At 36.4% G+C, this 20,705-nt stretch overlaps 1 protein-coding gene across 2 annotated transcripts in view; it reads left to right on the top strand.

Annotated features, from left to right (window-relative positions):
* The first annotated feature begins 6,779 nt into the window (after nucleotides 1–6,779).
* The window catches only part of LOC127618981 (nuclear pore membrane glycoprotein 210-like), a 54,016-nt gene continuing 40,090 nt past the window's right edge, over nucleotides 6,780–20,705 (top strand). The window contains exons 1-2 of one of the 2 annotated variants that reach the window (XM_052091687.1): nucleotides 6,780–7,288; nucleotides 8,839–8,975. In XM_052091687.1, the coding sequence (XP_051947647.1) occupies nucleotides 7,140–7,288; nucleotides 8,839–8,975 (286 nt within the window). In that variant the 5' untranslated portion in view covers nucleotides 6,780–7,139. The remainder of the gene's footprint in view (nucleotides 7,289–8,838; nucleotides 8,976–20,705) is intronic. The other variant, XM_052091688.1, reaches the window with a different exon arrangement.

The raw sequence follows: 20,705 nt of genomic DNA, 5'->3' as shown, positions 1-20,705 counted from the left end.
TTCGCTATCATAGGTCATGAAGAGCTAACAAAACTTATCAAAACATCAAAAGCCACAACATGTTTGTTAGATCCTATACCAACTAAGCTCTTAAAAGAGGTATCTCCTGTAATATCAGAACCTCTTCTTAATATCATTAACTCCTCGCTATGCTTAGGACATGTCCCAAGAAACTTTAAAATGGCAATTATCAAACCGCTAATTAAGAAGCCACAACTTAATCCTGGAGAACTTGCTAATTATAGACCGATTTCAAATCTCCCGTTTATGTCAAAAATACTAGAAAAGGTAGTATCCTCCCAAATATGTTCATTTCTACAGAGAAATAGTATATATGAAGAATTTCAATCAGGATTTAGGCCTCATCACAGTACAGAGACTGCACTTATCAGAGTTACAAATGACTTGCTCTTATCATCTGATCGCGGCTGCATTTCTCTTCTAGTGCTCTTAGATCTTAGTGCTGCATTCGACACGATAGATCATGACATTCTCTTGAATAGGCTAGAGAATTATGTTGGAATTTGTGGAGTGGCATTAGCATGGTTTAGGTCATATTTAGAAGACCGCTACCACATTGTCTATGTAAATGAGGAATTGTCAAACCAAACAAAAGTAAAATATGGAGTGCCACAGGGATCAGTTTTAGGGCCTCTGCTTTTCTCCATGTATATGCTTCCCCTGGGAGATATTATCAGGAAACGTGGAATAAGTTTCCACTGCTATGCTGACGATACACAACTTTATATTTCTTCAAAACCTGATGAGATTTCACAATTCTCAAAATTAGCAGAGTGTATTAATGAAATAAAAGATTGGATGGCCAGAAATTTCCTTCTACTCAATTCTGACAAAACAGAGGTTCTAATTATTGGACCAAAAACTCTAAAAATAAGCCACTAAAATATAATTTGACTCTAGATGGATGTACTGTTACATCATCTTCAACAGCGAAGAACTTAGGTGTTATATTTGATACCAATCTGTCCTTTGAAAATCAAATGACAAATGTTTGTAGAAGAGCATTCTTCCACCTAAGAAATATTGCTAAATTAAGGCATATGCTCTCTGTTGCTGATGCCGAAAAACTAATTCATGCGTTCATGACCTCAAGAATAGATTATTGTAATGCATTACTGGGAGGATGTCCAGCAAGATCAATAAATAAACTTCAATTGGTTCAAAATGCAGCAGCCAGAGTGCTGACGAGAACCAAGAAATATGATCATATTAGCCCCATTTTATCATCATTACATTGGCTACCTGTTAAATTCAGTATTGATTTTAAAATTCTGTTAACTACGTACAAAGCTTTGAATGGTCTAGCTCCGCAGTACTTAAGTGATCTTCTACCAAGCTATATTCCAACACGTTCATTAAGATCGCAAAATTCTGGCCTATTAATAGTTCCTAGAATATCAAAATCCACTAAAGGAGGAAGATCCTTTTCATATTTGTCTCCTAAACTATGGAATAGTCTCCCAAACACTGTTCGAGATGCAGACACACTCTCTCAGTTTAAGTCTAGACTAAAGACTCCTCTATTTAGCCAGGCATACACCTAATTTATCCTCTAACCCACAATTAGGCTGCTTTAGTTGGGTCTGCCGGAACCAGAAACCATAAACATTGAGCATGATCTCTTACTCTGCAATAAATGAAATGGCATGTACGCTTACATGTTTTTATTTGTTTCCCTGTCTCAACCTCGGGACTCCTATCCTGAGGTCACCAGAACCGGCTGGATCCAGCACCATTCCTGCTTCATGTTGGACTCCACTGCTACATGTCGCAGAATGATGATGACTAAATGTAGCCGGTGCCAGCCAAACATCACTTCAATCTATTATGACGGACTTCAGAGGATGAAATGATGCCAACTCCAACCTGCATCACCTCGGTCTATAGATGGACTACGATCTTGAAATGGAATGCATAGACTAACTATTGCCAACAAAAGCCTTCATCAGCCAATTAACAAGGACAATTGCATCTATGTGAACTTCTGCAATTAATCAAGATGGACTTCAAAGACTTTGGTCATTAATCTTACAGTTCAAACACAATCGATGTTTAATCACTGACCCTTAACACTTAGTTTAATCATTTTAAACCATGATTTTACATATACATAATTAATATTTACATTACATTCAAAATGTTAGCCAGAGGGGAACTGGCCCCCACAGTGAGTCTGGTTTCTCCCAAGGTTATTTTTCTCCATTAATCCACATCTTATGGAGTTTTGTGTTCCTTGCCACAGTTGCCTACAGCTTGCTCACTGGGGTTATTAATACAATTATCATTTAATTATTTTTAAACACTATTAAAAATCGTATTTTATCGAAATTACACAATGATGATTCATCGACATTATAGACATTACAGTTTTATCGTCTGTTAATGCCTGATCTTCTGTAAAGCTGCTTTGAAATGATGTGTGTTGTGAAAGGCGCTATACAAATAAAATTGAATTGAATTGAATTGAATATAATGTGCCAGAATTTCAGCCAGTCAGAGATGAGGTGGTAAAGGGTCATTTGATTGGCTGGCTAGACCACAGATCATACTGCTAATAAAAACAAGAGGAAGAGGAGAAGGGGATAGTTTGTTTTCAAGAAAGGAAATGCGTAACACACTATGACAACATGAAAGCAGCACTTTTTATTACTTCACTGTTTTTATTCAACCATTAATGAAATATATTTGTAGTCTGTTCACTGCCAATAGGCTTACTAGCTAACTAACTATCTGGCTAGCACTCTTAGTATGGTTCTATTGGCTAGTATTTTGGTTATCTAGGTTACCAAGTTACACTTACGTAGCTACTAGCTTGCCATGTTAGCAACCACTTTCATCTGAAATTATATTCATTTAATTTCTCCCTAGTGTAAAACTCTTTTAGACTAACGTAACAGTGTAGTTTAGGGGGAACTTAATTTTACTTCTATCTATCCCAAAGGATATTCCTAGAGATCAGTTTATTCAAATAAATGTGACCAGATTACATTCTCCCATCTATCAGCAACCACTGAACCTTCTTCTTTTTGAAGTTATTATATGAAATATGATTTTCTTTAATAAACATGTTATTTTGTCCACCTTCTTCAGTGTGTCTTCTCCTATTTTTTTGACAGCCTTGTATATTATAAGTATTTTGAATATTATAAATATGCCTAAATTAACATTCTATTCTTGAAAATAAATGGGAAAAGCTGCATTTCAAAGCTGTGGAGTATCATGAAATGTTGAGTATGCTGTTTTTATGAAGGTTATGCATTCTACCACAACCTTTCTGGCAAAATTGATTAATGTCATAGTTTGGGGTAAATTAAATGTACAATATATGGAACCTCAATTGTTTGAGACTGCAAACAGTTTTAAAATATAGAAAGAAATCAGTAGTATTGCATGATCCCAGGCTACTAAATTTTGAAAAAATTACTTTACAGTAAGCCTTACCATTTCATATGTAATCCATGGGGTAAATATATTTTGTAATGATAACTACATACATAAAGTGTGTACTGAACTTGGAGCATTGTGCCTGTTGGCTTCATGGTTGCTGTAGTTACCTCAACTGTCCAGTCGCAGGGCGTTTGTAAGCAGCTTCTAAAAGCCAATCCTGATGTAGGAGGCAGGACTTGTTGGAATACAGTTGGAAAAGTAAATGAGCAGTCTAAAGTTCCGAGCAGACACGGAGGGCATACGTGGAGTGAGTGAAATTTTGCACACACAAAAAATTATTAATCTTTGCAAGATTGCTTAACAAAACAGAGTTCAAGCGTGTAAAAAACTTTTTGTGTGCTCAAAATGTCATCTTGCGTGTGCAAAATTACTTTCTTGCTCTCAAAATATCAACTGTGCAGAATTTTGAATTTTGCATGTGCAGAATTTTGGCACATATATTAACCTTATTCAGCCCCTCCCCTTTTCCGTGTCAGCTCTTACGAACTTCTTGTTTGTATTAGAGTGCACTGAGAAGAGTAGATCAAAATGGATTACGTGTGGGAGCACAGAATCAAAGTTACTATAATGAATTTTTCACCAACAGTGGATGGTGCGAGTCATGTGTGTACTACATATACCTCATGAGGTGTTTTTCTGTCACTGTAAATGTTAGTTTTTCCGACACCAGTGAGGCTTAAATGTGATTCAAATAGTTGTAAATGCAATTTAAATTAAAACATACATCTGTGTGTGTATAAAAAATATAGTATCACCATGTCACGGATTTACACTCAAAATATCTGCTCATCTGAACTATAACCCGATGAGTGAATGACACCAGAAGGTGGCCAGAGTTGTTGTACAGTGATATTTTTAATGACTTTTTGTTGTCTCGTGGAGTTTCATGAGCACAAAGGCATATCAGTACCTTCACAGCTTGAAGATCTTGTGTATTTATGAATGAAGTACTCTTGTTTTAAATTCCCCCCTCTGCTTTCTGTAGCTATGACATCCCCTGCATACTTTAAAATTTCATGATAACTTTTGGCAACTCTATAACCTGTAAATCTACTTTGCTAATGTCGTGGAATATCGCGATGAATCTCTCTAAGTTGTAAGAAAACTCTCAAGAGTCTTGAGTTCCAGATGCCAAAGTTGTAGTTTATTGAACACCAACAAACATGAGACCGGCCAGCTGTCCGTTCTGACTGTCTTAGTCCAAAACCTCCTCTTCTATACAGTTTGTTATCTGGCATTACCTCATTTCTGTGCCCCTTTGTTATTTTTGTAACCAATGGATACTATTTGCCACCATTATCTCACAGAGCCTTTTGATATCTTTTTACTGGTAGAAACTTGGCTTTAGTCTATCTTCAAGGTCCTTAGTCTCATTATTTTGTTACAGCTGGGTGCTCTTTGTGGCCTCTGCAGCATCAACACTTTTAGTAACCTCATATGCTCTCTCCTGGGTCACACAAAGGCCAGGAAACTCATATAAGTATTTTGATATATAAGAAACATACTAGAATATTGAAAAATATACTATACTAACTAATTACACTTAGACATCAACACCACAGCAATCTATATAGAACCGCTAGACCGGAAAATCTAAGACAACATTTTCAAGATGGCTGCGCGCTAGTTTAAGATGATTAACTCCATATCGGTCTTGACTCTGGTCTCGGACTGAACGTGGACTCGGATGAGCTGGTCTCGACCAGAGCCATATAGAGAGAGAGTTGCGACAACGGAAGTTCTAAATGCTTGATCGTCACATGATTCACGTAGACTTCAGATAGTTCCAGGAAGTGCTTTTGCGGTCATTCCAAACTGTTAGAGTAGAGAGACAGAACTGCAATTTCTGGTAATTAGTAGTCAATAAATGCATTTATTTTATATATTTATGTAACACACCGACATATGTAGGTAGCATGAGTATGTTGTTACAGCGATGTTGTTTTTTTAAAGATCAAATCAGCTAATATTTGAGGATTAGTGTTCACTTACCGTTATTTGCCTCAACTTATTTCAGGCTAGGGTTTCTGTTGACTTTTTATGTTACCTCATGTTCATTGTTTTCACTAATCTCATGGTAACTTATGTCATATTTATGACTTTTCAGATAGTACAGAGACAGGCTGGTGACAGGTGATTTCCAGCTCGCACCGCACAATGGGTCAATGAACTATTAACTATTAGCAGCAGTTACGCAAATGTAAAATTTAGTGAAATGAAGCTTATTGTTTACAATTCTATATATAGTAAGATAATTATTTATGTATTATAAATACTATATATCTAATGTATAATTCTTACAATACTTATTCATATACACAATATATTCAGCTTTAAAACAACTTAAGCATACGCGTATATAAACTGCCGTTCAAAAGTAATGAGGCTGAAAATTCAGCTTGGCATCACAGGAGTAAATTACATTTTAAAATACATTAAAATAGAAAACAGCTATTTTAAATTGTAATAACATATTACGATATTACTTTTTTTGTATTTTTATTCAAATAAATGCAAAACTATTTACAGCAATTCATGAATACATTTCTAATAAATTAAATAGCATGCCAAGCATTTTGTATGTGTCCTTTCTTTCATGTTGTCGTTGCATAGTCTTCACCATGGTTTGCTGTGCTGCATGGGGATGCTCCAATCGCTCAGAGAAAGGTGTGCGAATGTATGGCTTCCATGGAGAGGAGAAAAAAATGGTTGGCTCAAGTCAGCAGGAGCAATCTAAATATAAATAAAAATTACAACAACAAAAAAATGTGTGAGGTATTTGCAAAGATTTTACAATTAATAAGGGTGTTCGTTACTAACGTTATCCAGCTCCAATCCTTGCCTAATCTGTTAGTTATCCGATAACATCCCTTATCTCCTAATTTAATGAGTAATACTCAACTATAAGGTTTTAATTTACAAGTTATTTTTATTTAGATGTACTGATAATATACAGAATAAGATAATATTATTCTTTAAACGTCTCACCTTTTAAAAGTGCGTCGCAAACGGTTTGTTCTGATGCATCTCTACGGTGTTTGCTGCTACTTCCGGGAACTATTGAGAGGCTCCACGAGCCGCCATTGCTGTAAAAAAAACGTTCCAATGGAGTTGTCGCAACTCTCTCTAATATGGCTCTGGTCTCGACTACAACACTGCGAGTAAGGCATATGTATCAACACTTTCGATTCTAATTTGTCCTGTGTCTTTAAAGAAAGTCGTCACTGTTGTTCCAGAAAGACGGAGCTCGTGTCCCAGCATGCATCGCTCTACTTTAATAGTAGCCCATGGCGGGTATTTCCATGCGTCAATGTGCGTTCAAACCAATCTGACAATTTTTTTTTGCCCCGCTTTAATTTTCCGCCTTTTTTACCGATCTATTTCTTTTTTGTTAATATACACTTTTTTTTTTTTAATCTGAGAATTTGAAGCACGACATTTACGAAGAAGTAATAATGAAACTAACAGCCAGTATTACAGTTGTGTCATGCTCGCGCCGTGTGAACTGTTAATCTCTCGAGCGCTTTCTGTTGAATGAGCAGCAGCATCTCATGCGCTTTGTTCGGTGATTTGAGGGATGATACATACAGCTCCTGGAGAAACCGGCGGATACATTCTGAAAGCGAAAATACATCCATAAGCACTGGAGATATTGCTCGTAAACCGTGATCATGGTGAACTGTCGCTTGCTCGTGTTAACTGTATTTATCTGCAGTCTCACACACGCTGCTAAACTCAATATCCCGAAAGTTTTATTACCTCTGGCTAGAAGCACAAAAATCAATTTTACGCTGGAAGCGTCTGAAGGGTGTTATCGATGGTAAGTGCATTACATGGAGATCTTTGTGATACCGTTCTTATAAAGTAAATAAATATAACTTCTGCTTTTAACGTGACGTAACGGTGTTCTCACAGATAAGATGTATGGGTAAAGAAAATGTCAAACACGTGGTAGTCTTCGACAGGTCAAATAAGTATAAATGACTCTAGGCTGCAGTATTGAAAATGACATGGTGTATACTGTATGCCTCATTCATTTTTTTTTTTTAAAGAGTAGAACTTACATGTAACGAGAACTTCTTACTGTAACGGCAGCTGAAGAGTGAAGACAGCTCCAGCACGTGCTACTGTAATAAAGTACTTTTGTGTACTTTGTCGATCAGAAAATAGATAGTACATTTTCAAATTGCAAATTTTAAAGTATAATCTCAACTTTACATCAATTATCCTTGTTCAACAACATAATATGGGTAGTTGACATGTCCTGCGATGTAACATTTTATGCTACCATCTAAAACTATTTTAAACCGTAATTTGCTGATTCTTTTATAATTATTATGCATGCAGCTTTATTTACTCATATTCATTGAGAATACATGGACTACTTATGGACTATTTGTTCAAAATTCACACCTTTGGCAAAATTTATGCCGTTGGAATTAAAACAACCAAAATGATCGAAAAAACTAAAATGAAAAAGACATAAATGTCCTGAAGGTCACGCAAGGGTTAAAAGAATTGGTGACCAGCTGAAAACTGAACTTGATGGTAGAATGATGATAATAAGTAATGTACGTAGACCTGTTATATGTCATCTATTCAGCTCAAATGTTAGAGCATGGCGCTAGTTACACCAATGTCAAGGGTTCGATTCCTAGGAAATGCAATACTTCTAAAATGTGTAGATTAAATGCACTTTGTTGCATTGAACGAAAGCATTTGCTAGAATGCATTCATTAAATAAATGTATAACACCTGTCTAGAACCCAAGTAAAACTAAAAAAGGAAAACTGCAAGAAAATACATCTAAAAATAAATATACAATCAAGCAATTGGTACAGGGACAATGTAATTTTAAGCAAGTACTTTAGTTACTTTGTTATTATTCAGTCTGCCATCTTAAGGTAATAAACCTTCCTTTCCTCTCTCCTCCTCGATCGTTGGTCTGATTGCAGGAATCATTTTGATACCCTCATGAAAAGTTATCAAAATAATTCAGATTCTTCAAATCGTTAAGATATAAACCGATGAATCGTGCATAATTTCAAACGAAATGGAAAAATGTTCTAGGTCAAGGAGGATTTTAAAATAGTAGTATTTTTGGTAAGTTCAAAAGGGGAAAAATGTTCTAGATAAAATTAAAACGGAGATGCATGATTCGCTTCACTTAGGCAATTAGAGGGATTTTTTTAAGCACTTATGGTTGCAGAGATATTAGCAGAAATGTAAAAGTGTATATTATATCTCCACCTAAGTTTGGTGGGTGTCTGTGTGTGCACCTGAGAAGTGGGTGGGATTTAAGACCAAACTTCAGTGCTTGTTCCTTAATGAAACCGTGTACTCGTGTGATTTTCTGTGTGCTCTCGGCAGGTCATCGAACCGGCCGGAAGTGGCCAGTATAGAGGCAGTAGATGTGGATGAGCATCAGTGTTCTCAGAGGGCCGTCCTGCAGGCACGCTCCACTCAGCCTGCCAGACTCACTAGCATCATACTCGCTGAGGACATCTGTGAGTGACCACTGCACACTTTCACAGGGTTCCTGCGGATCCTTGAAAATTTCTTAAATTCAGGTTTCCAAAATTTAAGGTCATAAAATGTCTTAAATATCTTAAATGAAACAACAAATGTCTTAATTGTCATTTAAAGAGGTCTTAAATTTGGAAGCGGAAAGACAGGAATTGCAATATTACCTAATGTGTTTATCAAACTTCAAAGTGAAAACGCAGCACTGTTGTAATTTCTTCAAGCACGCAGGGGCTTGTGAGTGTTTCCAGCTGTTGCGGAGCAGTTCACAATCATTAGGCCATATCGGAAATGTATGACAAGCGATCACTAACGATTAAATGTTGATAATGATACAGTGTAGAGGAATTATTACACTGTTTACTTGTAATTGTTTATATTGTAATAGTTTGTAGATTGTTGTAGGAGTGCACATTTTATTTCCATTATCTGTTTGAACGAGCAGCTGGAAACAGGGCAGCGCAAACATTTCAAAATAAGAGTACCCGGCAGGGGCGATTCATCGATTCAGCCACCAATGAGGGTATGAATAAAAATGTAATATATTGTTTGTATACTAGGTTAGGGTTTTATACTAACCCTAATGCAGTATTCCACTGTATTGCATAGATGGGTAACTTGTGAGTATTAAGTGAAATACTGGACAACCTGATTCCTGCTTTGCTGTACAAACATACACACATTTACAGAAAGGCTTGTTGCCTGAAGCTCATTAGAAAAAACTAAAGTAAGCAATACTTCATTAATTCTCAATCTTGGAACTGTATTGAAGAGTATAATAAAAGAATATAACATTTGTCAAATATGCTATTTTACTGTCTTTCTATGCTCAAGTAAAAAACTTAGAAACAGATAACATTAACCAGAAAACAACAATATCCTACATTTAAACTTGCATGTTGACTAGAGGTCGACCGATATAGGATTTTGCAAATACCGATATCTAAGTTGGTAAAACAAGCCAATAACAGATTAATCGGCCGATAGTTTTTAAAATTGATATCGAATGAAAAAACAAAATTTAAGTAGGGATGCTCCGATACTACTTTTTCTCTTCCGATTCTGAAACCCTAAATCTCAGTGTTGGCTGATACTGATCCCGATCCAATACCAGTGTTGTTTTTTTGCATAATCAGTTTAGAATATCTTTACATATTAAAGAGTACTCACAATTAGATCCACACAATAATGTAAAGAAACACAAACCTCTAACTACACATTAATTCAATATAAATGTACAGCTTATTAAGAAAATCTGTATTATTAACAAGTATACCGGATAATGTAGCAGCAAAATGAACCGTAATTCCAATACAAGTCATCAGTAGAAAATACTGATGACTTACTGAATACTTTTTTTTTTTTTTCTTTTTTTTAAATGTTTCAACTTCTATCTGGACGTTAAAGGATACAGATGTCTTTTTTTGTTCAATTTAGTTGTAAGACATCAGTCCGTTATTGACATACAGCACGATAAAGAAAACCCACAATAAGCTTTTGAGGAATTTTCGATATTTACTATGTGTTGCTAAAACGCAAGCAGTTCGGCTTTCTCAGGCTGCGTTTCCACTGGGGCGGATGAAATCCGCTCACAACGCTTGGAGAGAACTCGCGCCACACCGCTGCCAATCCTATGATCCACCTTGCAAGCATGATGCTCGGCTTTCATCAGAATGAATTGAAATGCTCTCAGCTTCGCTCTCAACCCGCCAGTGGTAACGTAGGGTCAGACTGGATGAACTTGCTAATGCTAGCTGCCTTGCTAACAATTAGGTTACGTCGGACACCGGATTAATTCCACCTGCACCGCAAGACTTCATGACAACGGTTGTGCCCTCTCATCATCTCTAGTGAAGAGCGCAACAGAACAACAGTGATGTGAACAACAGGTCTGATCTTACAGTGCTGTAATCTTCAATATTGTTCTCTAAAAAACATTACTCATTTCTGCCCTGTCCTGCTCCGCACGCGTTGCCTCTTTTCCCTGCATGTGTGTAGACATGAAGTGCCTCATGAGTAAACGTGGTTTCAAAGCACCTTTTAGACCATAACATTTTTTCCCTTCTAAATGTATCTTTATTAATCAGCATGTTACAAGCCTTTAATAATAAAATCGATTTCTGTTCTAATTTTGTGAAAATGAATTCGATGTCTGGAATGGATAAGGACGAATAAATTTACTAGTTGGTAGTCTCTCTAGTTTTTTTACATTTAAAAAAAAAATATGTTTTCTAAATGTTCTCTCGAGACACCCCTGAACCCACATTCAGCATCATTCCACAGTCACAAGGGTTTCTATGCCCCATACTTGGGTATCTGAATCTAAAGAAATATAAAAAATATTTAATTTTAGTGTAAAAATATTCCAACAAATACTGGACTGCTGTCACTATGAACAAACAGATAATCTTTTAACATTAATTTTCAATTGATAAACGGTAAAATTGGTAAAAGATCCCACAGACCCCACTGCTTTGGCCATCTCTGGACACCCTGTACAGTTTTGTAGAGACTATTTTGACTGTTTAGAAATATTTTTTTTCTTCTATTCTTCCGTCAACTTTGAAATAAAAAAAGAAAGTGCAATGTGTAAATGTATTTTGTGATAAATATCGATATCAAACAATATGAAAAAGATTATCGTGATAACAATTTTGGCCATATCGCCCAGCCCTATGATGACAATAATAATAATAATAAATATGTATATATTTTTTAAATACAACAGTAATATATTTAAGTCCTGCACTTTTTAAATCCTCACACTTTTATTTTGACATTCTGAACTCTCCAGGAAGTCCTCTGTGTCTGTTTGTAGGCAAGTTCACAGTAGTTTAATTCACTTCTTAATCAAATTCTGCTCAAATGCTCATCTGATGCCATTCTAAATGCATATTATAAGTGAACCGAACTATTGAGCATCTACATCTGAGATGTTGTTCATGAGTAGCACTCAAATATTGCGCAACACGTGAAGGCTAAAAATAACCGCGAGTGTGTGTGTAAACCGAGCCGCGCCATTCACTGACACGCTGGAGCTGTGTGTGCGCACTTTATATATTTACTTAATAAACACAGAGCTATCGCATGTCTTCAAGTGGCTGATCACTTCACTTCTGGTGAGGGGTCTTTAATGTGAAACTAGGGCAAACTAGTGAATAGCAATGTCTTATGCTTTTTTTTAACGCTTCTATAAGATTCAGTGATATTTTTGTTTGTATTTTTGCGCTGTTACGCTCGTTTAAATTCTCAAAGAAACGCGTCACACACACACCGATCACTTGATGATTATCTAATCAAAATGACAAAAATACGTGTGAGGATAAAAAATGAATGAAAATCAGATGCGTTTCTGATTTGTTTATACGTTTCTCTTGACTGCATGAAGATATTTTTCTCAAATCTCTCACTACCTTTAAATATACAACTTAGCTGGCTAAAGCATAAACATGACTGGATATAAACTAATGCAAATAGATGGTAATACATTTTATTGAAACATTTGTGTAGGACTTGCGTGTTTTATGTCGCATTGTTCTAACCACCTGAGGTTAGCTTTTAATGTTAGCATCCTCTCAGCCTTGTCTGCAAACATACTGCTGTTCTGTATTAATGCAGCATCTATTCAAGAAATTAATTATTTATAAAGATATGACAACGTGTACTGTACTTAAATCTGTATTGTTCAGCTCCGTGCAGTGTTCCGCTGCATTCAACATGCAGTCTCACTTGTCAAAACCACCACCACGAGGGATCAATGGTAGTTTTTATTCCGCCTCTAGAGGCCGCTCTCATACTGCATAAAGACAAGCGTGCCCTTCCCAGCTGCTCCAGCATTGGACACAATGGGGGAAAATTATCTGTGGATTTTTGCTGATGACCAGAAATCGTTATCGCTGATTAATCGGCAAAACAGATATATCGATCAACCTCTAATGTTGACTATCCATATTAGCAATGTAAACAACATGGGTATGAGGCTGGACAATGGATTAAACTATGTGGGGGCTGTGATTTACTATCAGTGAAAAACAAGCAAAAATGAATCCGCCTGTGAGAAGCAGGGACAAAGTTTTTCTTTGTTGCCCAAATAATGGTCTTTCATGGGGAGCATCAACTTGTGTCTTCTCTCCTTGAGAGTAGTCAATCTGTTGATCATTTTATTATTGTCCTATTGCTCAACATCTTTCTCGATTGCCATAATTGCCAGCTGATGGAGCCTCCTCTGACCCATGGTTCTCCTTAGCCAGGTGTGGAGATGACGAAGAGCACAGAAAGACCTCTTGTAGTTACAGTGAGGACAACTTGGATGACAGATTTCAGAGATGGAAACGTATCCGAATCCAGCAGATTGTAAAAACTGAGAGCATGTCTTGTGGAGCAGCGCCAGCCAGCTTTTTCCGTGTCAGAAAGTGTTTTGATACCATGACTTCCTCTGTCTCAGATCAATGTTGTAGTAGTGTGCCAGTTCTGCTAAGTGTGGCTCAGACAGGAAGTTTTCAGATGTTGGACTACATGCTTGAATAACTTGAAGCAATGCTGCATTTACAGCAGACAAACTGTCCTCCAATTCAGTTATCATTCTATCCAGACCTGGATATAGTAACTTTGAGTTGTTCGGCTTCTGTGCTGATTCCCCTACGTGCACCACAAGCTGTTTCAACCACACAGGATGAGATTCTACTCGTGGGCATAACAGTGAACATGTATAGCCTCAGGGTGCTGCTGCCTGAAAAGAGATTGAAAACCTCCTGCTGCTCCACTCATCACTGCTGCCCCATTGTATGTCTGAGCAACACAGTTTAATTGAGCAATTCCTTCTTGTATTTTCCTCTCTAATGCTGCTGTTATTGACTTGGCATCAAAACTTCTCAGCTCTGTCAAGGAAGGAATCTCTCTTTAACTGCTCAGTGACATACATCACACAGATGTTCAGTGTATCCATCTCTGGCCTCATCTGCCATAATGGCAAGCATTCCAGGAAACTGCCCTTATGATTTCTGCTGTTTCATCGTGACCTCTGAATGGTAGCCCTCGTTTCCCCAACATGCAAAAAGACACGGCAAGCAAAGCAGTAGATGTACTCTTCTTCTTTGAGTACTCGAGCCAAGCAAAAGTTTGAAACTAATTCTGCTGGAATGATCTTTTTTGCCAGCCAAAGTGCTCCTGGTGTAATTTTGTCTTTTTCACCCAAGTCAAACTGATCTAAAGATGCAGTTACTGCCTGTGCTTCATCTGAATACATTTCTTTCTCTAAGGCTGCATATCTGTCCTGCTCTCTCTCCTCACTCATGTCTTCCTCTTCTTCATGCTGTCTCCTTCCCAGTACTGTGACAATCAGGTAAAAATATAAGGCTTTTCTGATCACAATAAAACTTCTCAGGATCCACTAATGAGTATGCTTTCAGAATTTGTTTTCTGAAGAATACATAACAAATCTTATTTGCTACAAAGTAGCCAAATGTTAGAAACAGTTTTTTTTTTGATTATATGTAAATAACGCCATAATTCCTGTCACATATTTCCCATCTTAAACATCTTGCACAAGTTATATTTTCTGTTAGTTTACATTGGTAACTACTTGCAATTTCAGATATTTGAACTACATTTGTATTTATTCATTGACCAGACACTTTATCCTAACCAACTCTGTTCAATTTTTTACCTTGCCCTTCAATCTGCTCTGCCTCCACTTCACTCTCTTTTTTTTCACTGAATTTTCTGAGAAACCAAAAAGTGAATTCCAGTTTACTTGATTATGAAAGACAATTTATAATTGAGTGTCAATAATATCAGAACATTCATCCCTTCATCCTTTGATAATACCATTGCTTTTTAGAAGACTGTATAATGTGAAAAATACATTAGGGTTGGGAACACTGTGGTATTGTGTGAGAGGCTATCATCAGAGGTCATTGTTCTACTCTCAAAAACAAATTTGTTAGAGTTAATATACATTTTTAGGGGGGCTGGGTAATGATCTTTATTTAGAATCATGTGCACCAGATGAGGAAATTGTTTCTAGCTAGATTACAATAGCAAAGGAAAGGATGCTGGTAAAGCATTTTCTGTAAAAACACTGTAAACATTTTAGCCATAACAGTATTATTGATAACCATTTGTCAATCTTATCTATACAAAACATATATATATATTACACACACATTTTATTGTTGTCATTTTAGTGTTATTTTTCACATAAGATTGATCTTATCATGATGATCTTATCATGATGATCTCATCAATGATGCAACACGTTGTGGGGGTGAGAGACGAACATCTCCGTGTTAGTGCGCATCACCCTGCGGAACTTTAAATCTCTCCCAGTCTCGACTCCCTCTCAGATTGGGTCTCTTCCACGACTGGTTGAAGTGGCTCTGACCGCACAGAGAATGACATTTTTGCAGTTTGTGTTTATTTACATGTCATGCTCCCTTATATTATGAACTTTAATTAAGGATGAAATAAAAGACATATCGCCAAGCTGTGATCTGTGTTTCTATCAGACACTCGAGCTGCAGCGCTCCTCTCGTCTCGTGTGTCATCATTGTAGTTTTATATGATCTCAAGTTACGTTAAATGACATCAAGCAACTATTCCACAATGGAATTATTTTATTATTATTATTGCCGAGATTTGTAGTTACAAATGACAATCCACCGAGTGCAATGTTTGTTAGTGTTTTCCATGAAGACACCCATCAGAGTTTTGTAGACAGCCGGAGGTGGCATGAAATTTGACTGAGGCGGGCGGCCGCCTAGTAGTTCTCTATGCAGGAAAACCCTGTTTAATTGTAAAACATAAGAAGTACTGTTTATTGAATTACTAAATAATTAATCAGGCATGGATTAGGACTAAAAAATGAAATTCATTTGCAAAGATGAAAATGCAGATTCATGTTAGTTATGCTTCCACACTCGCTGTTTACATTCAGTACATTTGAAATATTTGATATTAATATTATAGATTAAAATGAGTATTGTCCCTGATTACATATGATAATAATATGTAATGTCCGTAACATATTATAATGGTTCTTTATACTGGTGGGTAGCAGGTCTGTTTGGACTGGGTCGCAGACAGCAGGGAAAGAACATGGATCCCAATGAAAAGTTTTCAATATGTAATGGAACAACTCGCACCAATGATCTGCTCTCTGATCCACTGTATCTCTGGCGCGCTTGAACACCCTTTTGAATTCTAGTGAGAATTTATCTAGTTTAAATCACTATGGAGGAAGTCAAACCTCCCAAACAGGCAGCCCCAACATTATAAACAGCAGTGAGATGGAACAGAGCAAAATAAAGTTGTTTTTAAAATTACACATCATACATACAAAAATGTGTCACAATTTTACAGTAGTAAGAGTGATGTTTTGACAAATGTTATAGTTTCATATTAAATAATCTATTTGGTAGAATCTATACTATACTAGATAAACTATTTAATATACTAACACTATAATTTATTATTAGTAAAACTAGCTACATTGACCTATAGCCATAGTAATGAGGGGCCATCATGGTCTTTAAGCATGTGCTTATATGTCATTACACTGTAAATATAAGGGCAAATACATAAATGGCTTTAAAGTCTGGACCTACAAGACTTGTGGACAAATCATGAATAAAGTTTTTCTCCTGTGTAATATATGTTCTGTTAGAATGATGTTTGATATTAGGAAATAAACTGGATAATAAATATAATGGGCTCATAAATAAATATGCCTATCAACTAGGTCTGCACGATTAAAGCAAAAATCATAATTGTCAATTATTGCTCTTCATATTTTAATCGCGATTATTAATGTCAATTACAATTTTTACTTACCGTGATTCAGGGCTGGACTGGGAAGATAAATCAGCCCAGGATTTTACAAGGCAACTGGCCCAAAACTTGTGGTGGGGGGGTTCGCTGTCCTTTTCTGCATATATTGGCGGCGTTTTGTTGTCCGTTATGCATAACACGGCGCCTCATTTTAGCTTATCGCTGCCCATTCGACACATTTCGCGGCCGACCCACCGGCCCGCTCGGTTCTCCCGATGGCCAGTCCACCCCTGAGTCCCCAAAGTGCGTCGGCCCACCGGGAAAATGCCCGGTTATGCCAGATTACCTGTCCAGCCCTGCTGTGACGTCACAAAGTAAGCAACCGTGTGGTTCTTCAGAGTAGCAGATTTCAATGGTTGATATGAGCTATACTCCAGTTTCTTTTAAGCATTATATTGTAATAAGGCAAATAAAAATGATTTGAAATTGATATCTATGGTATAGAATAAATTTAATTATTGCTAAATTACTGCTTAAATTATTAGTTCATGTACAGTAATATGGAATATTCTAATTCATAACAGCCGATTTAAATCGACCAAGTTACTCTGTTCCGTAAGAACCATTCATCCCGTTAGATCTTCAATGGTGATCTTGTTCATGTAAGATCAGCGTAGATCATTTTTGGCCTCAGTGGTTGCACTTTGGAAATTAAAAACAGTCATTTGCGATCTGAGTTTGTGTGATTCGTGAAAATGTTTCATTTACCAATAGCAGCTGCGAGTCAAATGAGTGTTATTAGACCAGACGTGATAACAATGACGGTGAATCCTGAAATATGCTATTCATGCCATATTCTTTATGTTGGATACTCCTACAAAACAAACTTAGAACAGTGAATTACTTTATTGCTTTTTTGCACATCAAATTCACATTGGCCTACTTATTAACATGACAAAACAAAACTGTTCAAACAACACGACGAACTCTCCCATTACAATGACCGCTGTCATTCACTGCAGGTTTGAGATCTGCATTTCGACACAATGTTCTGCATTCTCACAAATGATCTCATTAAAAACAAAGCTGTCTAATCAGCATAATCAATTATTTACACCGCGTCTGTGCCTTGATTAGAATCATGCTCATTTTCAGTGTATTTAACATCTATGTTCAAAGCGAGCAGTGCAATATGCAATTAATCTAAAATCATTACAAAGTGCTTTTTTGCTCTTGTTCTACAGCTTATTTTCAAATGTCAGGTGATGTTTCTTCAGTATTAATTTTCCTGTGCTGCACAAACAGAGCAAGAACAAAGCAAGCATCTGGCCATTCAGACGGTTTAAAACTTACACATTAGGATCAGTTGTCATTACTGATAGGACGGATGACTAATCCGGTTGACGTCAACAACAACAAAAAATGTCACTTGATACATGCATTTATACTTGAATACAATTAACAAAACTATGCAAGATAAAAGAAAATGCCACCTAGGATACATTAAATACAGGTTATGTTTTTTACTATGGTTGGTCACCATTTGATGTCTGTGTAAAATCTCGGTCCCTAAGCAAAACCAGTTGAGAACCTCTGGTATGTATTGACCATACCCTCTGTTGTTCCAACCTTTTTTGGCCAAAATTGAGAGAAATGGATCGAGTTAACTCTTGTTATGTTGCGATTAATTTCTCATATCCACGAAGCAGATTGTCATATTCTTGTATTGCTATACTTTGTGGCATGATATATAATTCATAATTAGTAGGGCTGTCGATTTAATGCTTTAATTCAGTGTGATTAATTTGACTAAAAATAACGCATTAATAAAATTAACGGCATTAATCGCAATGCCCCCCGGAACATAATATGAAAGATTCCTGAGAAATGCAAGTTTGTAGTACCACCTGTTTACTCCAGAGGGCAGTAAGTGAAACTTCAGCTGTATGAGCAACACACAGTTTATACAGTGAAGAAAACACTCCAGTAGGCAGAACACAAACTCGAAAGAGCGCAAATCCGATCTAAGGGATCTCAAGATGTGTTTAAAGATTGAGTATTAAACTATATTTAATTTGACACAGTGACCTAAACATTTTATGTTTATAACGCAACGAACCTGAGACGCTACACAAGCATGTCTGACGCAGGCGTAAATTGACGGGTCCTTAAACAACCCCTCATAATAAATCTCCAACTGATTGACAAATTCACTTGTGAAATGGATTGCTGTGAACTGTATGCCAACGATTGGATTATGTTCAATAATATGGTAGTAAACAATACATTGTATTCTAAAGCCGCTTTTTGTATTGTCTTATCAACGATTAACTCTTCTGCTACAGGAATGTATTGCACTATAATTATATGAATATTTTTTATTATATATATATATATATATATATATATATATATATATTATATTTAATGACAACTATGTATATTTATTTCATCATTATATATTGAATTATTGTTATATGAGGGGTTTTCTCAGCAAATATTTGTATATGTAATTAATTTGATTACAAATTTTAATCGATTGACAGCCCTAATTATTAGTAATTTTTATTGTCATTCTTCTGTTCACAAAATTAATTTTTTAGCCAAGAACTCCCACTGGAAAGGTCATTGAAATGAATCATAATAAATAAGACCAAGACATTTAATATGGTAACAAGCTTAGACATTTATATAGTGAATAAACGTAAATCCATTTAGTTATGCGCGGTTCTAAAATATTTCATAAGCAATAAATTGCTCTTTTGTAGTGCAGTCTCAATAAAATTATTTATGAAAGAATTTATCTAGTAACCAAAAATAACTGGAAAATTAATTGGTGAAAATGTGGGGAAATCCTGCTAATAGAGCGCAACAGTCCGGTTCTGGAAGTAAAATTGATTGATTTTCAATGATAAATTATGAATTTTTACAGACAGACCTACCGTGAGCTACGAGGTTGTTCATCAATGGTATATGCTTACATTGAATCCATCCGTCTGCGTTATCTCACTAAAAATCATGTTTGATAGTGGAATTCATGTTAAATAACTACATTACCCATAGTACAGCAGAGAAAAATCCACCTGCGAAACTTGGCTCGGACCGAGCGCACACTCTTCATGATGCACTGTGAATGACAATCAAATCGATCTCTCTTCACCCTTAAACTTTTTTCTCAGCCACAACATTAAAACCACCTGCCTAATATTGTGTACAGTTGAAGTCAGAAGTTTACATACACTTAGGTTGAAGTCATTAAAACTGATTAAGTTAAGTTAACTGTGCCTTTTAAGCAGCTTGAAAAATTCCAGAAAGTTATGTCAAGCCTTTAGACAATTACCTTCTGATAGGAGGTTTACTGAATTGGAGGTGTACCTGTGGATGTATTTTGAGGACTACCTTCAAACTCAGTGCATCTTTGCTTGACATCATGGGACTATCTTAAGAAATCAGCCAAGACCTCAGAAAAAATTGTGGACCTCCACAAGACTGGTTCATCCTTGGGAGCAATTTCCAACCGCCAGAAGGTACCACGTTCATATGTATACAATAAAAAACAATAGTACTCAAGTATAAACACCATGGGACCACGCAGCCATCATACTGCTCAGGAAGGAGGCGCATTCTGTCTCCTAGAGATGAACATAGTTTTGTGCGAAAAGTGCAAATCAATCCCAGAACAACAGCAAAGGACCATGTGAAGATGCTGGAGAAAACAGCTAGACAAGTATCTATATCCACAGTAAAATGAGTAAAATACTGACATAACCTGAAAGGCTGCTCATCAAGGAATAAGCCACTGCTCCAAAACCACCATAATGAAAGCCAGACTACAGTTTGCAAGTGCACATGGGGACAAAGAGGACATGAATACATATTTTAACAGTTTGGCCATAATGTCCATCGTTATGTTTGGAGGAAAAAAGTTGAGGCTTGCAAACCAAAGA

The sequence above is a fragment of the Xyrauchen texanus genome, chromosome 25 (assembly GCF_025860055.1).
Source record: "Xyrauchen texanus isolate HMW12.3.18 chromosome 25, RBS_HiC_50CHRs, whole genome shotgun sequence".
NCBI classification, from domain to species: Eukaryota; Metazoa; Chordata; class Actinopteri; order Cypriniformes; family Catostomidae; genus Xyrauchen; species Xyrauchen texanus.
Note: the sequence above shows the minus strand (reverse complement) of the source record. Positions and strands in the feature narration are given on the sequence as shown.